General features: G+C 38.8%; 2 protein-coding genes across 3 annotated transcripts; both read right to left on the bottom strand.

Annotated features, from left to right (window-relative positions):
• Positions 1-227: 227 nt before the first annotated feature.
• pi4k2b (phosphatidylinositol 4-kinase type 2 beta) lies at positions 228-11,991 on the bottom strand. Its single transcript, XM_032563080.1, has 11 exons — positions 11,418-11,991; positions 6,801-6,952; positions 6,427-6,507; positions 6,084-6,203; positions 5,275-5,406; positions 4,350-4,503; positions 4,062-4,126; positions 3,787-3,889; positions 2,465-2,598; positions 2,314-2,373; positions 228-1,575 (listed from the first exon to the last, which is right to left on the bottom strand). Exons 1-11 carry the CDS (start codon positions 11,773-11,775, stop codon positions 1,402-1,404), a joined length of 1,533 nt encoding a protein of 510 aa, XP_032418971.1. The 5' UTR covers positions 11,776-11,991; the 3' UTR covers positions 228-1,401.
• A 2,905-nt stretch (positions 11,992-14,896) lies between these two features.
• On the bottom strand, positions 14,897-18,400 carry LOC116720063 (cysteine-rich protein 1). Of its 2 annotated transcripts, XM_032563083.1 has the most exons (4): positions 18,186-18,400; positions 15,665-15,759; positions 15,490-15,556; positions 14,897-15,407 (listed from the first exon to the last, which is right to left on the bottom strand). In XM_032563083.1, the coding sequence occupies exons 1-4, from the start codon at positions 18,226-18,228 to the stop codon at positions 15,397-15,399; spliced, it is 216 nt and encodes a 71-aa protein (XP_032418974.1). In that variant the 5' UTR covers positions 18,229-18,400; the 3' UTR covers positions 14,897-15,396. The 2 variants fall into 2 exon arrangements, with proteins under 2 accessions (XP_032418974.1, XP_032418973.1); XM_032563082.1 differs by having other exon boundaries at positions 14,897-15,556; positions 18,186-18,396.
• Positions 18,401-19,826: the final 1,426 nt, after the last annotated feature.

Raw genomic sequence — 19,826 nt, 5'->3', positions numbered from 1 at the left:
TTAAGTATGCAGCAGCTTGGGACGTGAATTGATGATGATGATGATCTGTTATTTTGCAGTTGAACATTTCTTGGTATTTGTCGCCGTTTCAATGTTATGTATGTAGAGTTAAACATCAAACACTTATATTATAGAGTCCAGTAAAACACATAAAGGCTACCTTCTTGCAGTTTGAGGATCCTCAGGCCTTTCACTAGAAGGTATGACAGACACCTGACACTAAACGATTCAAATTTCCCAAATTTTATTACTTTTTGTTTGTTAAATATACAACTCTCATACAATCATCAAGTTGGAATAAAAACTTCAAGATTCATACATAAGAAAACTCAACGGCATCGAGCAAAAAAGAGAAATATTGTCCTAAATGTTTTTCAAAGAACATTTTACAAAGAGGAATTGTCATCCCCTAATGCACGCGGTTCAAGAGAAAGCTGCCAGCAATTAAAACACATGCCAAACAACAAATACATTCATTGTTATGAGAAGTCCCATTTGTGACAGCATTCTCTTGTACTGAAATGTTTCGGAGATAAAATCCGTGTGCAAACCGTAAACAGAATACATTCGAGCGCCCTCCCTACACAGGCCGGTCCTCTAGATTCAAGTTTCATCACGGTTCTTAGCTTGAGGCTTCGTAATTCTTCAAAAGAAAGAAAAAGAACATTTGGCAGTATGTAGACTTAAAGACACTGTCAACAGTTTTGAAATATGAATAACAATGGGTACAGAGTGGTGTGACCCATGTGAGTGCAGATCCACATGTATATTACACAAAGTATTCCTATAAGGCAAAGCAAGAATTTGGGGGTTTTATTCCAGGTGAGGACAAATTCCAAACTGCAGAATAAATCCCGTAATGGGGAGCCCTACAGACCAGTCCCTTAGATTAACCCAACACTGCTTAACTTCTAAAGTGGTGCGTTGTGGTGCATAAGTGCTACTTTTTGGCAATTACCCCATCAACAGACCTAATGTGAAACTTCAGCAGATGCAGTTCAGTGGATTTTTGTAAAACAACAACAACAACAAAAAGAAGGTTGCTTTCCAAACAATGAACAAAGCCCCCTCTGTGGAAAAGCTGATTATTCAACCGCGCCAAAATGGCATAAAGGGTCTCACTGACAGGAAATCGAGGTATGTTAATCTCTCCAGCTTCCACGTTTTGCTGCACTCTCTTAAAAATGAAAACTAAATCGCCTCAACTTAGCTTCCCTTCATACAATTCAACACATGTTCTGTTATCTATGCTTGCCTTCTCTCTCTCTCGTCACTCCAAAGACAGATTTGCACTGTTCCCAGTCTCATAATCTCTGCCCTCATTTAATCCTCCCTTATTACAGACTGATGTTGGTACAGAACAACAGGCTGTCCAACAAGTCTGTCCTTAGGTTTCTCGCTTTACCAAGAGGAAAAAAATGGCCGTTTGCAGTGGAAGGTTTGTGTGAAGGCATTGCCCAGAGTGACCACCCGTCCTTGGCCACCTGAGCGGCTGCGCTCCACCACAACACGGGGCATCTGCACCAGCTGGATGGGACTCTTTCCATCCTTAAGCGCCTGAGTCAGATTCAACACCTGCGGGGACACAGAGTTAAAGCATGAACGGCAGAAGCAGCTCACTGGAGGCCTACAGCAGAAAAGGTTAATCAAATCTGCCGTTACACAGAGCTTCCTATTTGCATGCACGTTATTTTAAAAAAATGAAATGTTTCAAAGGGAGGCATAATTAACAACAACAAAAAAAAAGTTCAAACTGTACATAAAATGAAAAACAGTAATGTGTATCATATATCAGGGGGCGTCTGGCCTGCTCCCGTGCAAACCCATTAATTTGCAGCACTTTAGCGCTTTTTGCTGCTGGCCTGTAGAATCAGCCTGAGTCAAACATTAAGCAGCCATTACAGATTTCATTATCCGTTTTAAACTGGAGCCGAAATATGTACTTATTTTCTATTTCCTAATGCTATTCTTTAACAAACAGAAATGAATGTTAGCTGCATTTTTAGCATTTCCAGGCAATACTAAAATTTATCACAGCAATATTCCACCTGTCGTTTGCATTCCATGTAGATTTTAATCGCAAAGCTTTGTAATTATTCTTTTGTTTCTGCGATCTCAGTTCAATACTCCCCCCCCCCACATTCTCCTATCTTTTGTTATCGCCTCATTAAAAGACTGATTATTTGATTGATACCTAAAGAAATTACTAACCTCGCTGTGTGTCTTGATTCTCTCCAGCTCATTAGCCTTAAATTGATATATATCTGTGTGTGTTAAAGTAAAGGAGCCTGTTTCAAGCAGCTGTCAACTCACCTGTCCTCTCATGACAGACATCTGTCTCTCAAACATGGTTTTATCAAAGCCTTTATCTGCCTGAAACCAGAAAAAAAATCACCAATCTTAGCACAAACACTGCCAAATAAAACACTACAACAGCTGTGTTTGGAAACATGTTAATTTGCACCTTGAACATCTCATAGAGGTCCTCACAGAGGTCCTGGACAAAGTTCATATCGGAGATGCGGGACAGCACCAGCTCTCTGGTCTCCTGGGAGAAAGGCACCTTGGCCTGAGGGAGCCACGCCCAGTGGAAGGGGTCTAAAAGATGGACACAACCACAATCAACTTTAACTTCATTCGTCACAAATAATTTGTGTTTTAGAGAAGAAATTACCATTAAAACAATTTTATTATTTGATAAATGAAGTGAATAGCTAGCAGTGAAGATTATAAACTTTAGAAGATTTAGAACTACAGGAAGTAGAAAGTATCGTTTGAAGTATCGTAGTATAATAAAGTGATTTAAGTGAAGCTTGGAAAAAAAGAGCACAATAGATATTTTTCATTCAAAACTTAAGTCAAAGAAGAAAAACCTAAGGACTCTTGCTGAGCGCATCACAGGCAGCACTGACTGTATATACGTAATATAAATGGAGAGTCTTATCCAGTGTATGTGCTATACACACTTTGGATATATATATATATATATTTTTTTTTTTTTCCTTCAGCAATATAACTGAAACTACAAGGTTCAGAACAGACATAAATTTGTTTCTTGAATACCTCATTAGCATAAAACTTTGGACGGTGGCCAACATTAGACAGCAACCAAACCAGGAGCCATTCTCCTTCACAGCTGTCCTAAGTATCAATATGTTTTGCACACTTTGCAGTGAGACATACTGTAGCACAACAGTGTTTCGTATTGTGAATTTTACAGGTAGTGCATAGACATGTTTGTCGCCAAAACACACACACAAAAACATAAAACAAGTAAAATTGTAAGATGTATATGAAGGCATGAAATTCAGAAGAAGAATGTTAATGCAACCATTCATCAAGACAAAAAGTGTAATGCTCTACTTGATTTCACAATCATTGATTAAACTTTGCTTTGTTAAGCCGGGCAATAAAAATAAAACACTAAAAAAAGGGCGAATTTGAACAAGTTAAATATCAGCTTTAGAGGAAGGAAGATGGATAATTTCCTCCTTTGTCTAGAGCTGAAGCTAAGCTAATTATCTGCTGTCTGTTTCTGATTACAAGAAGAAACAGACAGCAAGGGTAAGTGAGACATTTGACAAAATGTCAAGCAGCTTCTCTGATAGATTGGCTAAATTGTCTTTAAATTTCTTTAACATAAAACGCAATGAGAAATCCCCGCAAGATACGTTCTGTTTAATTAGTTTTTTTTTGGCATTGTAATTATGATAATTATCAGACTTTCAAACAGTTAATTTAGAGATAGACTTAGTAAGCACAAGTCACAGAAGTTTCCAGACATACATGCTCTCCACTCATCTGGGTGTTTAAAGGGGAAGGCCAGGCCGTTGTCGATGGCTGCTATCTTGATGCAGGAATCTGTGCTGTTATCCGACCACTCAGCGTCCTGAAACGACCATCGAGATCAGCCTCATCACACGACTGATTTATTGAGTTTAACTAAGTTAATTAATTACACTTATTGGTCAACATATGTCTGATGATGACCGATGATCGCTTTTATTTCGGCTGTAACGTAACTGCGTCCAGGATGAAGCATTACTACTAACGCAGCATACCTTGTCACTTTCGTCTCCCTCTCCTGGCTTCTCATACTTGATCAGCCAGTTGTCGTTTCCTCGATCTGAAGAGGGAGAAAACAGAATATTACACGTGCCTGGATGACGCAAGCGCTTAAGGCACATAAGGAGACAACAATTTAAAGATCCAAGTTTAAAGAACTCTGACAATTGAAGCAACAGTTATCCTCCAGGGTCAGTAGATTTTTCAAAACAATTAAATTAAGAGAAGTAAAAATAGGAAATATAACAAAACGCTCTCCACTGCATCAAGGCAAACACCCTCACCTGTGTTTCTGATAACATAATCCAACACCACCAGTCTCTCAAACTGGGACTGGAGCTGCTTCCTGATGTTCTCCGGCAGAGGTTCGGCCTCGAAGCGCCGCAGCCAGGAGTCGGCTTCGCGGTAACCCTCCACAAACAGCTGAAACGAGCCCACCTGCAAACAAACAGGCAGAACATGACGTCCTCACGCAAAACAAATAAACTGAATGTTTGAGTGTGCGGCAGCAGTTCAGCTTATAAAAACAGGAAGTTGACTGATGATGTGATAAACTGTGGAAAAGCAGCAACAAAGACTTGAAAGAAGTTGGGTGTTTTTCTTTTGAGAAAACCGTGAACTTGGCCTGTTGATATGAACGAGCCCACCTTACAGGTGGCTCTCTGCTGCGCCCCAAAGCAGAGCCTGCCGTGAACACAAGAAACTGATAGTTTTCCTGTAACATTAACATCAACAATATTACAGGATTCTGTTAACAAGCTGAATTGGAAAACACATTTATGGGTTTCATACAACACGGCAACTGTAAGCAGTGCATTTATTTACTTTATCTCCATGAGGGGAAGGCCAAAATAAACAATGGAAAGAAGAGACACATGGAGGTCATGTTATTTTGAGCTCCATAATCTAATATTTCATGCTAAAGCTCTATTTTTTTTAGTTTTTGTGTGTGAATTTATGCAGATAAAAAAAACTAAACTAAACTTGTGTTTAAACACATTGATTTTAACATTTTGATTTGTTATTGGCGTCCATAAGTCGTGCCTCCGGCTCCTGAGAAAATTGCCCAGCAAAGAGTTGACGCTGAGACGGCACCACTTTTTAGCGGCAACGTCAGCGCCTGTGGTGGTGAAAACAAGAACTGGCGCTAAACAAACACGTAAACATCAGGAAAGTAAAATGTTTTGAAGAGTTGTAGTTGTTCGTTACCTTAGGAGGAAGGCCCACTCTGTGAAAGCGTCGTCCCACCTTCGGGACTTTCTCTAAGGCGTACTTCTTCCCTCTGGACTTCGCTCTGTCTATAGCGCTGTAGTGGAATGTCTCACTAGCCAAATAAACCACCTGAATGCAAGAAATATATTTAGCCTGGACCACCAGCAGAAAGCATGTCTTAAAACAAAAATAAAACACAAATCCATTTACTTTGAAAAACAGATTGAAAAAGTTAAAACACAAGGCTTTGACAAAAAAAAAGTCAAAAAAATTAACATTTCTTAATTACTTTATATTTAATTGAAACATTCATTTATTTAATCATCTGAAAGTTACATTTATTTGTTATATCAAATTATTTATACCCCTTGGCGGATTTCTATTTAGAGCCTCCTTCTAGTTTTTTTTTTAATTTGATAAATACTGTATGTTCCCTCTGATTAGCAGCGACTCAGTCAGAGTTCAGACTTGAACGCAGCTCGCTCTGCAAGCTCATCTGACCAAAACTACACAGGTTGTGTTGCAGGGTATTGTCAGAAGGAAGGGGAATGTCAAAGTTTTTTTTTGTTATGTAATAATACAACTTTCTGAGAAACTAAAATTAGAGTTTTCACCAAGCCATAATGATCACAATCAGATCAGAGGTAAATTACCGAAATAAGTCTCCATGTGTAAAGGCTTTATATAACTTTTTTTGTATTGAATTACTGAAATATTAAACTTTTCAATGCTACTCTATCATTCTGAGATGCACCCATATTTTCAGGCACATGATGCCGAGATATTGAGTGTACTGAGAGGGGTACCTTTGTTTTGGGCACCACTCCAAGGCCGAGCTTCGTATCAACCAGGGAGGCTGCGGCCTCTGACAGATAACCCTGATTAGGCAACAAGCAGCCTCGGCCAAAACAGCACGGACAGCAGAGCTAATGACAAAAACAGGACACAGAAAGAAGTTTGCAGGGGGTTAAAAATGCCTCATATGTGACTGTAGTCATTGATACATCATGATCTATCAAAAGAACAAAACTAAACCAGATAAATTAAAGCAATACTACTTTATATAAAAATTTGCAAATTAAATCCACAAGTGCATCAGTTTCCTCTTCAAAATCAATAACAGCCTATACCATTAGGTACACAGTTTACCTTGTGAAAGTATTTGGTCCATTTTGGGTTCAGGTGACCGTAAGGTTCTTCTGACTTTGGTTTAAACACTCCAATGATTTTCTGCAGAGATAAAAGTACGGTAAACATTAACCAAGTTTATGCTCAAAAGGATCAACTGAGACTCATTTGTTACCTGTCAACTAAGAAAGATTACAACTTCAAAGACAAAATCTATAGTTCAGTTTCATGATTTTTCAAAAGGAAAAAGGGGGAAAAAAAGTGTGAAGTGACTATGACAAAAGTGACAGTTGAGTCAATTAAAACTAATTAACTCATAGATCAATACCCTAGAATTTTGTGCAGTAAATGTTCCTGTGTTTTTGGTGTTCTGAGAAAAATGATTGTAACCTTACCCCTTTTGGGTCTTTGACAAAATAGCTCCCGCTGGACCCTTGGGAAATCCTTTCAGGAAAAACACCACCTTCAATTGCCTGTTCTGCCCTCAGGATGAAATCTGCAAACTCTGGATCGTCTGGAAAATGGTTGAAGTCCCCACTGTTTGCACCTGGTTGGGAAATAACAACAAAAAAGTTGTTGTATGAGCAGCAAACACAGAACATGTTACATTTTCCTTCAATAACTTCAAACAAATGAAGGGGTTTTCGTAGAACTTGTTATCCATGTCCTAAAAGGGCCAAATATTATGTTTCAGAGCTGCACAACTTTAAAATATAGAATGTATAAATCAAACAAATAAAAAAATCCACTTATTATCTGAGGAAAATAACTGAAACCTAGAGTTTAGGAGCAGGAAAAACAAAAATGACACAACAAGATTCATGCTTTGGCAACAACAAAAAGGTCAAGCAGGATGGCAAGCCGACAAGACCCACTAGGCAACAACAGGTGTTGTTTTTGAGCATAAAGTTGATCAGATAACACAAAATCCTTGTACCATTGACTTAATTTTTTTTTAATGCATCCTCTGTACAAAATGTACCGTGTTATCCACGGGTCGTCTTGTCAAACAAATTTATAACACCTCTCTTAAAGCATTCCACCAGTATGTTTAACTTTTATTATTAATTGTAACTGTTAAGTATTTTAGCTTCTTTCCAACCCAGTCATGTGTTGAAAAACCTTGAATTCACTTATTATGACCAAAGAACACATTTTTGTGAGGAAACTCATTGCAACCGATAAGAGTATGACTAGCTGTTACAGACACTGTCCTGGGCACCTACATTAATTACTGTGGTGACGTTTTAAACCCAAGAGTAAACAATGTGGAGAAAAGTGAGACTTGCACAACTACTGCATTGGTCAATTTAAAGTATAAGGGAGTGTTAAGTCAGTAACTGGTAGAAATTATGTGTTTGTTGTTAATATATTTTTATGCAGTTTTTCTCACCAGTTTAGTTGCCACTATAGTTAACTACAGTCTGATTGGGATTACCTCAGAGTACTCTTAAATCCCTGATGAAGTTGTCAATTTGTTAGATCTACAAGCTAATCCCAGAGAATATTTCCTCTGCTATCTTCCCAATAAGTAAAATAAATCATTTAAGTTTTCATTTAGCTCCAACTTGACAGAGACACTTGATTGTGACTAGTTTCATCGGTATTTGAAAGTCACAATTACTGTCAACTTACAGCACACTTTGCGGCACAAGTCACAGAAAGTAATATGTATGTTGATTTTAGTGGATGTGAACTACAGACATTTCTCCATCTAAGCAACAAAACTAGATGAATCATTTCATCACTTGGCAAAATAGTTCAGCTGCTTTGCAGATCTGTTTGCGAAGTCTCTCTGGTTAATATGCCCTGCTAATTAAAGGCCCCTTTCACATGACATGACACATTCCTACCTCCTCAGCTTGCGAGAAGCAGAACAGTCAGCTGACAGGGAGGCTGTGTGTGCTCTGCGTCAGTCACACTATGTTACAACATGATGCAGGGAGAAAAGAAAGGAACAGATGCCGGACAGAGAGGAGCAGATGCAGGGTCTAGGCGAACACTTAACCAGTCATTTGTTAGAGAAATATAGAAAGAAAACAGTAACTTTGAAGCTAGTTTACTTGAAGAAACAAAACCGGTGGCAATTAAAAAAGGATAACTAAGAGAAAAGATCTGTTAATATTTGTGTAATACAATTTCACCATTAAAATTGATCTGCATACCATGCAGGAAATCAAAGACTGATTTATCCACAGGTCAAAGTAGAAAGTGTTTGTAGCTGGTGCACAGCCACGTGGCACTTGCTTGGTCATGTGACAACTATAAAAGGAATTTAAATCTCATTCTTGTTTTAAAACTACTGTAGAAAGATGTTTAGTCCATATATTTAGCTGCCATCTTTCAAGGATGAAAGCGTCCTGCTCTGCATTTGCGTTGAAAGTCTAAAATTATATCATCCCGGAGTCTGACAGCAGAAAGAAGTAAAGCTTTTCTCTCGTTTAATCTCTTTCTACTGACTTCAATTGACAGAAAGCCTGAGTGAACGTGAAACAGCTGAAGTACTTCCTCTCTCACCTATCCTTACGTTTTCAGCACAGAGCACCAACACTGCAATACAGACTATTTGTGAGTCGACCTGCAAAGTGGCCTGATGCATATTTGATAACAGCCTCTCAGACGTCCAGCTCAGTTTTTAGGGAATGGAAAGCTCCTTTGTTTGCGGCAGGTTTGTAGAGAGTGCAGGAGACCCGGAGTGAAGAGTGACACATCAAAACAAAACAAAGAAAAAAAAAAGAATTTAAAAATAAGATTTTTAGTGAAATTGAGTCAGTACAGGACATCAGAATAAAAAATAAATAAAAGTACAATCAAAATACCGTTTTCTGCTTTTAGTGCTTTGCTGTAACTAGAGCTGAACCGCATGCAGAAGTCACCAATGAGAGCGAGCAAGTAAATGTTACAGGTAGTAACTTTATAGAGCGATGTTGTAATTTCACACCGTATTTGTGTTAAAAGGACTCAGAAATTGGGACGCAGAAAACCTGCCATTTGAGGCTCAATCTCTCTCTACCTGTGGCCTAGATTTCAGACCCTGATTAAAAAGGGTCCAAGAATAGATTCCAACAATCGGAGATAACAAGCACTAAAAAAATAAAAAATGACACAAAGAAACAAGGTGGGCAGCATCATGCGAGTTAAAAATTGAATGAATGTGCCGCTTCCATGGTGACTACATCATGTTTTATTATTTGTTTCCTCCTGTGCCAGACTCTGTTCAAATCATTTTGAACTGGTTTGATCTATAAATGCTGGGTATAAAAAGCAGGTACCGTGAATGCACACTATATTGGTCCTCAACGCAGTTGTCAAGGGTTTGATTCCCGATCCTGGGATTTTTGCTGCATGCCCGTTTCCTGTCTAAACACTGCCACTACAGGCCCCGAGAGCCAAAAAAAACTTTAAAGAAATGACTGAGCTGAAGGAACATGCTTTCAATGCAATTTTTGAGTAAAAACAAAATCTGACAAAAGTTAAGGACATATGCTAGGATGGATAAACAAATCCTTTCATTTCGAGGAGTCCTCAAAAATGTTACCTTTCTCAAAACACTGCATCACATTTTTACTATTTAATGAGCAACAGACCTTGAAACAAAATTGGATTCGACAGGTGAAGAAAGCTGGACATTGGATTGGCCAAAACAAGCTATAATCTATTTGAAACATTGCACTGTTAAACTAATTCAATTAAGTAGAAATAAAGATATGTTTCTCTAAAATAGAAGTAGCTGTTTATAAAATCTCTAATTAGTGCGTCTGTAGTTCTAACTTTGTAATTTTGCTTTCCACATATAGACCTAAGCAAAAATACAGAATAGACCCCAAGTAGAGCCGCACCAGGCTTCAGGTTGCAGTCGTCTTTGAAACATTGTATTTGCAAAGAACTGCCTGGATGAACTGTTTGGTAGACGATTATTCTTGAAGTATTTCATTCATATTCTGCACGGCAAAATGATATTTGGACAGTTTGAGGGACTCATCTAAATTGTCCACACCTGATGAATATCTATGCATACTAGCTAATATGCTAAAGCTAACAGAGAGGTGGGGGCCAGAACGCTGAATAAATTTAGTATTTGTATGTGTTTATTTTGCAAAATATTATGTTTTACCATTCCATTTCACAAGCATAGTGTTTCCTAGACAGGGGGGATGTTCCTTCACTTTCCACATCCTGACTGTTTATGTTTTTGACATAGAAACAGCTTTATGTGTAGAGAAGGGAACACACGTTTCCTTCAGCAACAGGTGGGAGAGGGGCACAGTTTGTTAACTCTATGCACCAATCAGCCAGATAAATCTATGGTCACTCCAGCAATTTTTTTGACAACTCATCAAAATGTTTTTTTTAAACCATGAGAACAACATGAAATGTTTTTTTTTTGCCATGTAGTATTTTAATTTTGTAGAATTGCAGATTTTTATTTTATTTTATTTTTTACAACCAATCTGCTCACACAATGTGTTCTGGTATAAATATAAAGCTCCCACAAAACGTTACATAAGTAAGCAAAGATAATCTTTAGGGTGACATCATTTACAGGTTAATAACACAGTTAATGGAATGTATGACGGAAAAGATCAGTTCAAAGGTGCAACGTAATTATAATCAGCTCCCAAAGGATTTACAATGAGCCAAATAGTCCGTGAAGTCAAGAGGACAGTTTTAATAAAGTTTAGAAACTTTATTAAAACAATGTCTTGACTACACGTAACAACAATGGAAATGCCTAAAACAGCATTACATGTGGCGTAAAGTTTACATTTCCTCTCTCGGGCCTTTAAAATCCCGTGGAAGGGCTCGGCAGGATATTAGATCAATATTCCTGAGCGACTGCATAACATTACATCGATTTGCCCACGTTGCATTCACTGTTAACTCTTTTTTTTAAAAAGTGGCACTTTCCTATGGGTAAAGAACAACCACATGACACGGAGTGAGGACGACATTTCTAGCTCTCCATAGCGTGTGGGAACTACACGTTTAAGTCCGTTAATCTAAATAATTACCTGGGGAAGCCAACGTGTCTTTATCCGACGATGAGCTGTGTCTGTTCCGCCTGCTCCTCTTGTCTCGGCCGCCCTTCGGAGACGTCGAGCTTCCTGCTAAGCAGGGTAACAACAGAGCCTCTTCGCCGGAGCCGTCCGTCTCGAGCTCGGTCAAGACGCTCTCACGAGAGTCCGAGATACGGACCGCGACTCCGGGATTGGCCGCAAATCCCAGTCCTATCCGGCTGTTGTCAAATGATACCTTCAAGGGTCCCGTGGAGTGAAAGTTAGAGTCCAGTTCGGGCACTGCTGCTACCGCCCCGGTATCCAGCACAGGCAAGCCGCTTTCTGTCTCTGTAAGATCGCACTCTGACATCATTTTTCGCTCCTTCTTTGTAGAATTTTACAGTTAATTGAAGGATTGGTCACCGTTTCTTCTCTTCGAATTATTAATCGTTCATTTTAAAACGAATTACATGTTTGGATGAGGACGTTACCCTAAACGTTTTCACTTGATAACAGCTGCTTTCGCTCACCAGTGTGCCAACATAATCCGTCGTCAAGCCTTTTCCTTTCCTTCCTTGTTACCTCTTTGCGCATGTGCAGTATGGCCGTAGGTTGGCGATGCCTTCAGGTGCTATTTAGAACATCAGAACTCGAGGTATCTATTGACACGATGAATCTGTTTATTATCTTTTCACTTTATAAGAATCCCAAGTGTAAAAATAGCTTAACTCAATTCTGAAGTTTCTCGAGATTATAGCAAGTTGTTTGTAAAATTATTCAACTAGTTTTTACAAAGTTTACGTTTGTTCGGTCTAATTCAATACTGTGCAACATGGGAAAGACAAGTACTAGTTAATCTTTTTGACAAAGTAGTTCTTCTTTTCTAGTAGAAACTCCGCTACTAAGCTAAATGCCCATAACACTGGCACAGTCATCCTTGATTATCACATGCTTGTGTTAAAAATCCCTACATGTGAACGAAACAATTTGATCAAAACGGCGGCGATTGTCAGGATACGAAATATGGGCACAAATGGCTTACCATATTTGTGTCATTGGCAAAGCAAGCTCACTGAAAGCGAGTTACATTGTTGACCAGTAGATGTCGACGTTGATACACAAGTCAAACCATACATAAAACCCTACGGTTTGTTTGTAGGTTTTTTGTTTTCATTATCTAGGCAATCATGTTTTTCAATGTTTTTCAATGTTTGGCTAGCATGAGCTTCAAGAACATATGGACACTGCGACTGATTCTACCATTGGGTCTTTCTCACTAGCTCCATATTATAACAGGGTCTTTAATTTAAATCCATTCTCTGACTATTTTTAGATACCTTATTGATGGATACGCCACCTAGCTGTAATCCATGAATCATATAAGCATAAACACCAACAAAACTTGAATATGTGCAGCACTTTGCAAAAGTATTTATACCACTTGAACTTTTTGTCATTTGTATTTTCACACCCCTTCAGGTCTGATGCTCCTCTCAAAGTTCCATTTGTCTAATTTCCTAAATGCTTCCATGGATATATTGTATTGTAAAGCAAAATATTGGCTTATCTGATCTGATTTTTATGATTAGCCATATTGTTTTAAGCTGTCATATTTTGACATTTCAAGAACTAAAACGGGTGGCCACTTGTGTTGGTGTGGGACAAACTCTTATAACGAGTTGACTTTAGGTGAAAATTAAAACTAAATAGGTATTTTTTGGTACTGATATCTCTTTTGTGCATACTTACAGAACTTGCTCATCCCTTATGGGCCATTTGAAACCAAAAGGTTTCATAGACCACGTAAACTTTTGAAAGTATAGACAAAAGTCTGGAGAACTACTGTTCTGGAGTATTCTAAAAGACTAGAAGATGTCCTGGCTTCTTTAAACCAAACTAATGTGTGGGTCAGGACTGAAACTCAGCCTTTTCACCAAGTGCTTGTCTTTTTTTAATGAGGCAGGCTAGCTGAAACTCATGCAAATAAGCAACCAGCCAGCTGGTAACACAGCAGCCAAATGATCAAGGTAGGGGGCTTGGAGGTGAAGGAGACAAGGGGAGAAAAGACGGGGATTGAAGAGGGAGATGGACAGTAATAAAACATGACTGGTAGCTTTTTTTTTTATTGTTTCTGAAGGTCTAATCTTATTACTTTATTCACATTCAATCGTTTATGCCTTCTTCAGTAAAATATCCCTTTCTCCTGCATGGGTGAGTAATGGAAATATGTCCCCTGACAGGAGAGGACACCAGCACACCTTTCCCTTTCTCGAGAAGGGATAGTGTTTCAAAGCTATATGCACCTCAGCCACCACTGGGTGACAAGCCCCCGCAGCAGTGAGAACACGACTGCCCCGATGCATGTGTGCGTGAGAGCGTGAGAGACCTGTCTTTCCCTCCCCTGTAGCGCTCATTCCAGCAGATTCTGCTGGCAAAAGATGTGGTTTACCCTGCCAACAGCAACCACCCGTATCCATCCCATGCTTCTATCCTCCTCTCTCTTTCCCCCTTGGCTGCCTGATGAGGGAGAGAGGAAGAGCCCTACAGCTCCACTCATTTTTCATCTGCATGGGTTTTATCTGTGATTAGAGTGTGTCTGAGTGAATCTCGCTGTACCGCATGTCCAAATAGGTGCCAGCATGTACGTTGGCTTGCAAAAGTATTGACACCCCTTGAAGATTTTTTATTTTTTTAATTTAATTTTGTATTGCTACAACTACAAACATCAATGTTTAGAATTGTGTGTGTGCCTCTTCCAGTTTTGGATTGGAGGGAGAGTGAATATCAATCTTGCCACAGATTCTCGGTTGACTTTAGTAAGGCGTGAGACTAAATTGCTCCAATTTAGTCTTACGCCTGAAATCACTTGAAATCCATATCATGTGGATTTCAAGTGATATGAAACACTTTTTATTGTTGCTCAGGATGTATGTTTAGAGTTGAATGTGAACCTCCGCCCCACTCACTTATGAGCCTACATCTATGCATCTAGCTTCTCATCGTTTCTGGTTTCTCTGCTGAAGAAAAGCACCCTTACATGAATAATCATGCGTTTCATTGTAGCGATGGCATGGTTTCAGTTCTTTCTTGTACATGTTTTTTTTTTTCATTTGGTCCCAAAAGTTCAAATTTGTTCCCCTTCAAACAGAGCATCATTTGGCAAACAGAAAACTGAACTTCATTTTGTTTTCTTAGCGTGGGGCCTCTTGGTTGCTTCTCCAATCAATGTTTAGTAATCAATTAAACATTGCCCAACATGTATAGTCTTAGTTTTGTACTTGTTTTTTTTTCACTTTGCAGATAATGGATTGGATAATCCTCTTTTTGTAAACTTGTGCATTTTCTTTTACCCCACTTTAAAATTCTCTTCAACTTTCTCACTGACCTGTCTGATGTTTTCCTCCAAAGTCTACCCAGAACACCTGAATCAAATTACACACAAGTGGGCTCTGTATTGTTAATTGTTAAGGAGACAAACAATTGTGAAGGCAATGTGTTGCATATAGGACTTTATTTCCACATTTTTATTTTAGAGAGTTCAAAAACAATGTGTAATTTATATTGACCTTTTACCATTATGCACTACTTTGTGTTGGTGTCTCTCATTAAACCTAAATAAAATACATTAAGGTTTGTGGATATATGAATACTTTGAATAGCATTATTGCTTTGTGATTGAAAAAACCAAAAATATCATTGTAGATACAGCAAAAAAACTAAAAAAATACAGTCACAAAGTTCTGAAAATGTAAGGCAAAATAACCTGTTCAAATTTACAATCAGTATGATAAAACTCAAGTAAACACCCCTTATTCATAGATATTCAATTCCTAACGAGAACAACAGTTAGATGTACGCTCGTCATTGTTTATCATTAAAGCCTCTACATTTTGTGGCTTTTCAGCTGCCTCGTCTTAGATGTCAGTATTTACTAGTTGTGCTTCCTCCTGGTTTGGGCGATGAAGACCAATCGCCTGTCCTGTGGAGACATCCTTCACCTGTTGCCTGTGAGGAACGATCCAAACATGGGAGAAAGAGTCAGAAATCATGTGTGCGCGACTGGGTCCATGTGTGTTCTTAGTGTGACCTGAAAGTGTACATCTCGGGCCAAACATCTTCATGTAGCAGTGTGTGCAGTACGGCTTATCATCGTACTGCAATGCAATCATTGGCACATGATTACTGTGTTATCATTTTCACTTAGTCAGATTGTGTTCTTCATTTTTTAGTCTTATATTGTCTCATTTATCTCCCTTATGTACCTCAGCATGCTGGCCAGCTGTCAGCTGTCTGTTGCACCTCTGGCACTTCAGGCATAGAGGATGGTAGTCCCTCCCTAAGGACCTCTTCTTCTCCCCTGCACCAAAGACAAACAGCAGCAAAATGAGGAGCAGTTTACGTGTTTTTACTATTAAAGTGGAACATATTTTGTTACTGTACACATGTAATATGTCTCTACTTGCTTTAAATACAGAACAGTTTTAGCGGCGCTTTAATGACAAAACAATTTGCAATTCTTGATATGCATGTTTGTTAGAGATCTACCTCTTAAACCAAAAACTTGACTCATTGTCTTCTAACATGTTGGTAAAATATGTATATCCGAGATTGCTACATGCAACTTCTACAAAGCAGAGATTTGGAGTGTCTCATCTTGTTTTAAAATGTTTACAGGGCATAAAATATTTTGAAAAACTGATTATAAATAAGAAAAAGTTAGTCATTGACAGTCACAAAAAACAATTAACAATATTACTAAGTATTAAAACTAAACATTTTGGTGAAAATGTGTTTTAAGTGTGATATCTTAGTCAGTGTGTTCAGTGAACTTACATTATAAGTTTGTTTTGTTTTGTTTTTTACATACAGTTTATATCCTTGGTTTGGGAAAAAATGTGTTAAATACAAGGTCTTAGAAACTATTTCCATCCTTTACAAATTTAATCTGCTTTTGCTTTTCAGTCATATGTAACCTTATGCGAAAATACAGTTGCATTTTTTGTTCGGTCATGAAATAAGTGCGATCAACAACAATTTTCTGGTTTGGTTTCCCGAGCCACATCCACGGCATTTAATGTCTCCCTGCACTGTACAATAAAGAAATCACTGAAACAGAAGTTGTCTGACAACATGAAGAACACTAAACGATATCAAAAAGAAAAAATCATTAGGATTTTTAAAGAAATTCAAGAACAGATGAGAACAAAGTAAATATGAATCAGAGGTGAACTATTGCAGGAGTTGCCGGCCTACCAAAGTTTCTCCAAAGAACGCAGAACGACATTTACAGCTAAAGTCACTGCTTCATATAGAGCTAAAAACCAAGAGATGGCATCCATGGACCAAAACTACAGCTGGCAAAAAAAAAAGACAAAAGCCCATCCCCCATTCTTCCGGCAACATTTTAATCATCCCCAAGACTTTCAAGAAAACATTTTGTGGAGTGACAAGACAAAAGTGGAACTTTCTGAAAGGAGTGTGTCCTTTTACAGCTGTTCTAAAACGTTTCAGGAAAAGAACCTCATATGAAACACACCAGCAAGTCCACATATGAAAGATTGAGAAAAAAAACGAAGACTTAACTTAGATGCTGTTGCATGACTGGAGGGATTTTCATTCTCAAAATGCCTCCAGTATCACTAAAGTCCAACAAAGCAGATTGGGTCAGAATTCCTCTAAAGTGATGTAAAAGGCTAATTATCAGACCGCCGCTGGCCCAAGCATTTTGATTAGTTTTAGGGGATAGCTGCTATGGACAGGCTGGTTTGGACAGCTTTTCCTGGCATTTTGTTTTCATTCGGGTCATCTTTGTCAGAAATGTAGCTTTGTGATTATCTAAAGCATTTAAGTGTGACAAAAAAGCAAAAACAGATAAATCAATAGGCAAATACTTTTAAACCACACTGTACACAAAAAGTGTAATGCCTCAGTCATAAAACAAACTTCCGCAAATCCAAGTGATATTTGAAAAAATAAATAAATACATTCACTGAATGAATCAAATGATTAGTTATAAATCTTTTAAAAAGAGAATTGATTCAGACGAAATGAAGGGACTGCTCCGCCTTTCCCGTCCCCCAACACAAATAGGCCAGACTTTTCAGCATTGAGGGGAAAAGAGATAAGTAGGCCAGGTCACATTAGAAAATTTGAACTTTCCTAAGCAAATGGATGGGCAAGCAAAAACTGTTTTGAAAAAGAACAAAGCAGACTTGCAGCCGTTGCTGTGCAGCTACATGTAGCGAGGGCTCTGCGTGCGGCAAACTAAAAGAGACTGAAGGTGAGGAGGAAACCCTGAGAGCAGCGTGCAAGCTCGTTTGGGCAGACCCACATCCTGTTGTTATTATGGATACGGGGGTTTGAATCTATGTGTGTGTGTGAGCGGTTCAAAGAGAAGCAGAAAAATCTGATAGAAATAAAATGAGAAATATTTAGGTTTTCCATCAGAACACAAAATAAGAAAGCATTAATTGTAGCCCTAAATAAACACAAGAAAAAAGAATACACATGACAATGGTCATGGCCCATTTAAATTTGCTTGTGTGCATGATATCAATTTCACCTCGACAGGCACATGATTATAACCTGGAAATGGTGGCATGAGCTTAAAATGTCCACATACTTCTACGTTTAACACAATTTTCCAAAGTATTAGGCTCAAGTATTAGTAGGGACAAAACCACTACGCAACCCGAAAACAAAAAAACCCTGAAAGAAATAGACATCTATGCTGGCCAAGGCATAGGGAGACAGAGTGTAAAATTTTAAAGAGGTCAGACTCACCAAAGTAGACAGGCTTTCCACAAATTGGACAGTAGCCTACCATGGTCTGTAATTATTTATCGTGCAGGTACAAAGATCATGCGTGTGCGTGCAAGTGTGAACTGAAAATTTGACAGGAAAACGGTTTAACTGCAAGTATGTCAGCATCTTGTGAAGTCAGATCCGGATGCGGTGGGCCAGACGTCACAGGAAGAGAGTAAAGTTTGAGATTTCAGATTTGAGAAACTGGTGCATGTGGAAAAAAAAAAAAAAAAGAGTCAGGTGGTGTCTCTGATCACATCCTGCACTCATTCTGAAAGACATCAAAGGGTCTAAAAAGCTGATATTTTACTCAATGGCTTCTTACAATACACAGCTATGATGTTGTAAAGAGGGAATGAAAGAGGGGTGAAGAAAGGAGGAACAAAAACCAGCTGTCAGCAGCTCAGATTCCCACCTATCTTCTCCTCTTTCCTGCTCCTTTCTCCCTTTTTTCTAGATTCCAAACAACGAATTGAGCTTCTGAATCAAAATGGGAAACCTAATACTTCTCCCTTTCTTTTCCTGTCGGTCCATTCCCTCTCTCTCTCTCGTTTTCTCTTTCTCTCTCTCTCTGTATGTCACATACTCAAACACACACAAGCACACCGGCTGTGTAATGACTCACACAGACACAAACCACACACAAAGGCTGCACTTCTCCTCAATGATGTCACAAAAAGAGGGTGAGGCACGGAGAGGCCGGGTTGGTTGCAGGGACAGATGGGGGCGGACGGGGGCGGCGGTTATCCCCCTCGAGACAGGTGATGGAGGCAGACCTGGAGAGGGAGGGTGAGGTAACAGTAGTCAGAAACAGCTCAGCTGGGAGAGAACTGTCATGAACTTCTGAAAAAGAAAAAAAAACAGAGTGGAACAGGATCGGTGAAGTCAGTGAGGAAGACTGGTAAATATGCTTCTGGCTGGTTGCATGAAAACATAGACGATACCATGGAGGAAGAGACATTCAGGTGCTTTACTTTAGTGAAAGTGACATCACTCTTTAGGATTTCTCTGGCAGGTACCCCCCCCCCCCCCCAAAAAAAAAAAAAAAACAGCTGCCAAGCAGGGCCAGCACAAGGGTGAATGAGGCTCTAAGCAGGAATCTATTTGGGGTCCATCTCCAGTTAAACCCACCAGCAGCTACAACAGCGCTGACTTGACTTCCCTTTTAAAGTGTCTATGATTTATCATTATAGAATTCTGCATGAACATATCTTTTTTTAAAGTGCAAATCCATAGATATGGAAACGGTATTGTGAACTAATGGCCTGAAAAATAAAGATAAAACATGACTGGCTGCATTACACACGTTTGGCATCTCAAGACAGTAGACAAGAAACAAGAGTCTTGTTATTAATAATGTGTGATGTAAGGTTAATGTTTTAATTTTACTTGCAAGCTTCTACTGGCTGGATATTATATTAACTGACTTGAATCAAATTGGAGGAAAAAAACCCTTAAAGGTAGCTAAAGATTAGAATGATGAGAAGAAGGGCTTCCAACTCATCGACTAGGAGCTGGTCTCCGAAGATGAAGGTCTGAAATATCTGTAAGTTTGCCAGCAATAAGTTTAAAACTTGAATAGCTCGATGTACATTTGAACAATTTTTATTTCTTTAAATG

Source organism: Xiphophorus hellerii, chromosome 5 (genome assembly GCF_003331165.1).
Source record: "Xiphophorus hellerii strain 12219 chromosome 5, Xiphophorus_hellerii-4.1, whole genome shotgun sequence".
Taxonomy (NCBI): Eukaryota; Metazoa; Chordata; class Actinopteri; order Cyprinodontiformes; family Poeciliidae; genus Xiphophorus; species Xiphophorus hellerii.
Note: the sequence above shows the minus strand (reverse complement) of the source record. Positions and strands in the feature narration are given on the sequence as shown.

What these genes read in the sequence shown, in the direction of transcription:
- LOC116720063 (XM_032563082.1), bottom strand. Translation starts at nt 18,228, where the DNA reads ATGGTAGGCTACTGTCCAATTTGTGGAAAGCCTGTCTACTTTG. An exon ending in TGGAAAGCCTGTCTACTTTG is followed by an intron (nt 15,760 to 18,185) that starts GTGAGTCTGACC and finishes TCTTTGGTGCAG; the next exon opens with GGGAGAAGAAGAGGTCCTTA. An exon ending in CAGCTGGCCAGCATGCTGAG is followed by an intron (nt 15,557 to 15,664) that starts GTACATAAGGGA and finishes ATTGCATTGCAG; the next exon opens with TACGATGATAAGCCGTACTG.
- pi4k2b (XM_032563080.1), bottom strand. Translation starts at nt 11,775, where the DNA reads ATGATGTCAGAGTGCGATCTTACAGAGACAGAAAGCGGCTTGCCTGTG. An exon ending in AGGGAGACGAAAGTGACAAG is followed by an intron (nt 3,890 to 4,061) that starts GTATGCTGCGTT and finishes TGGTCGTTTCAG; the next exon opens with GACGCTGAGTGGTCGGATAA. An exon ending in ACCTCTATGAGATGTTCAAG is followed by an intron (nt 2,374 to 2,464) that starts GTGCAAATTAAC and finishes TTCTGGTTTCAG; the next exon opens with GCAGATAAAGGCTTTGATAA.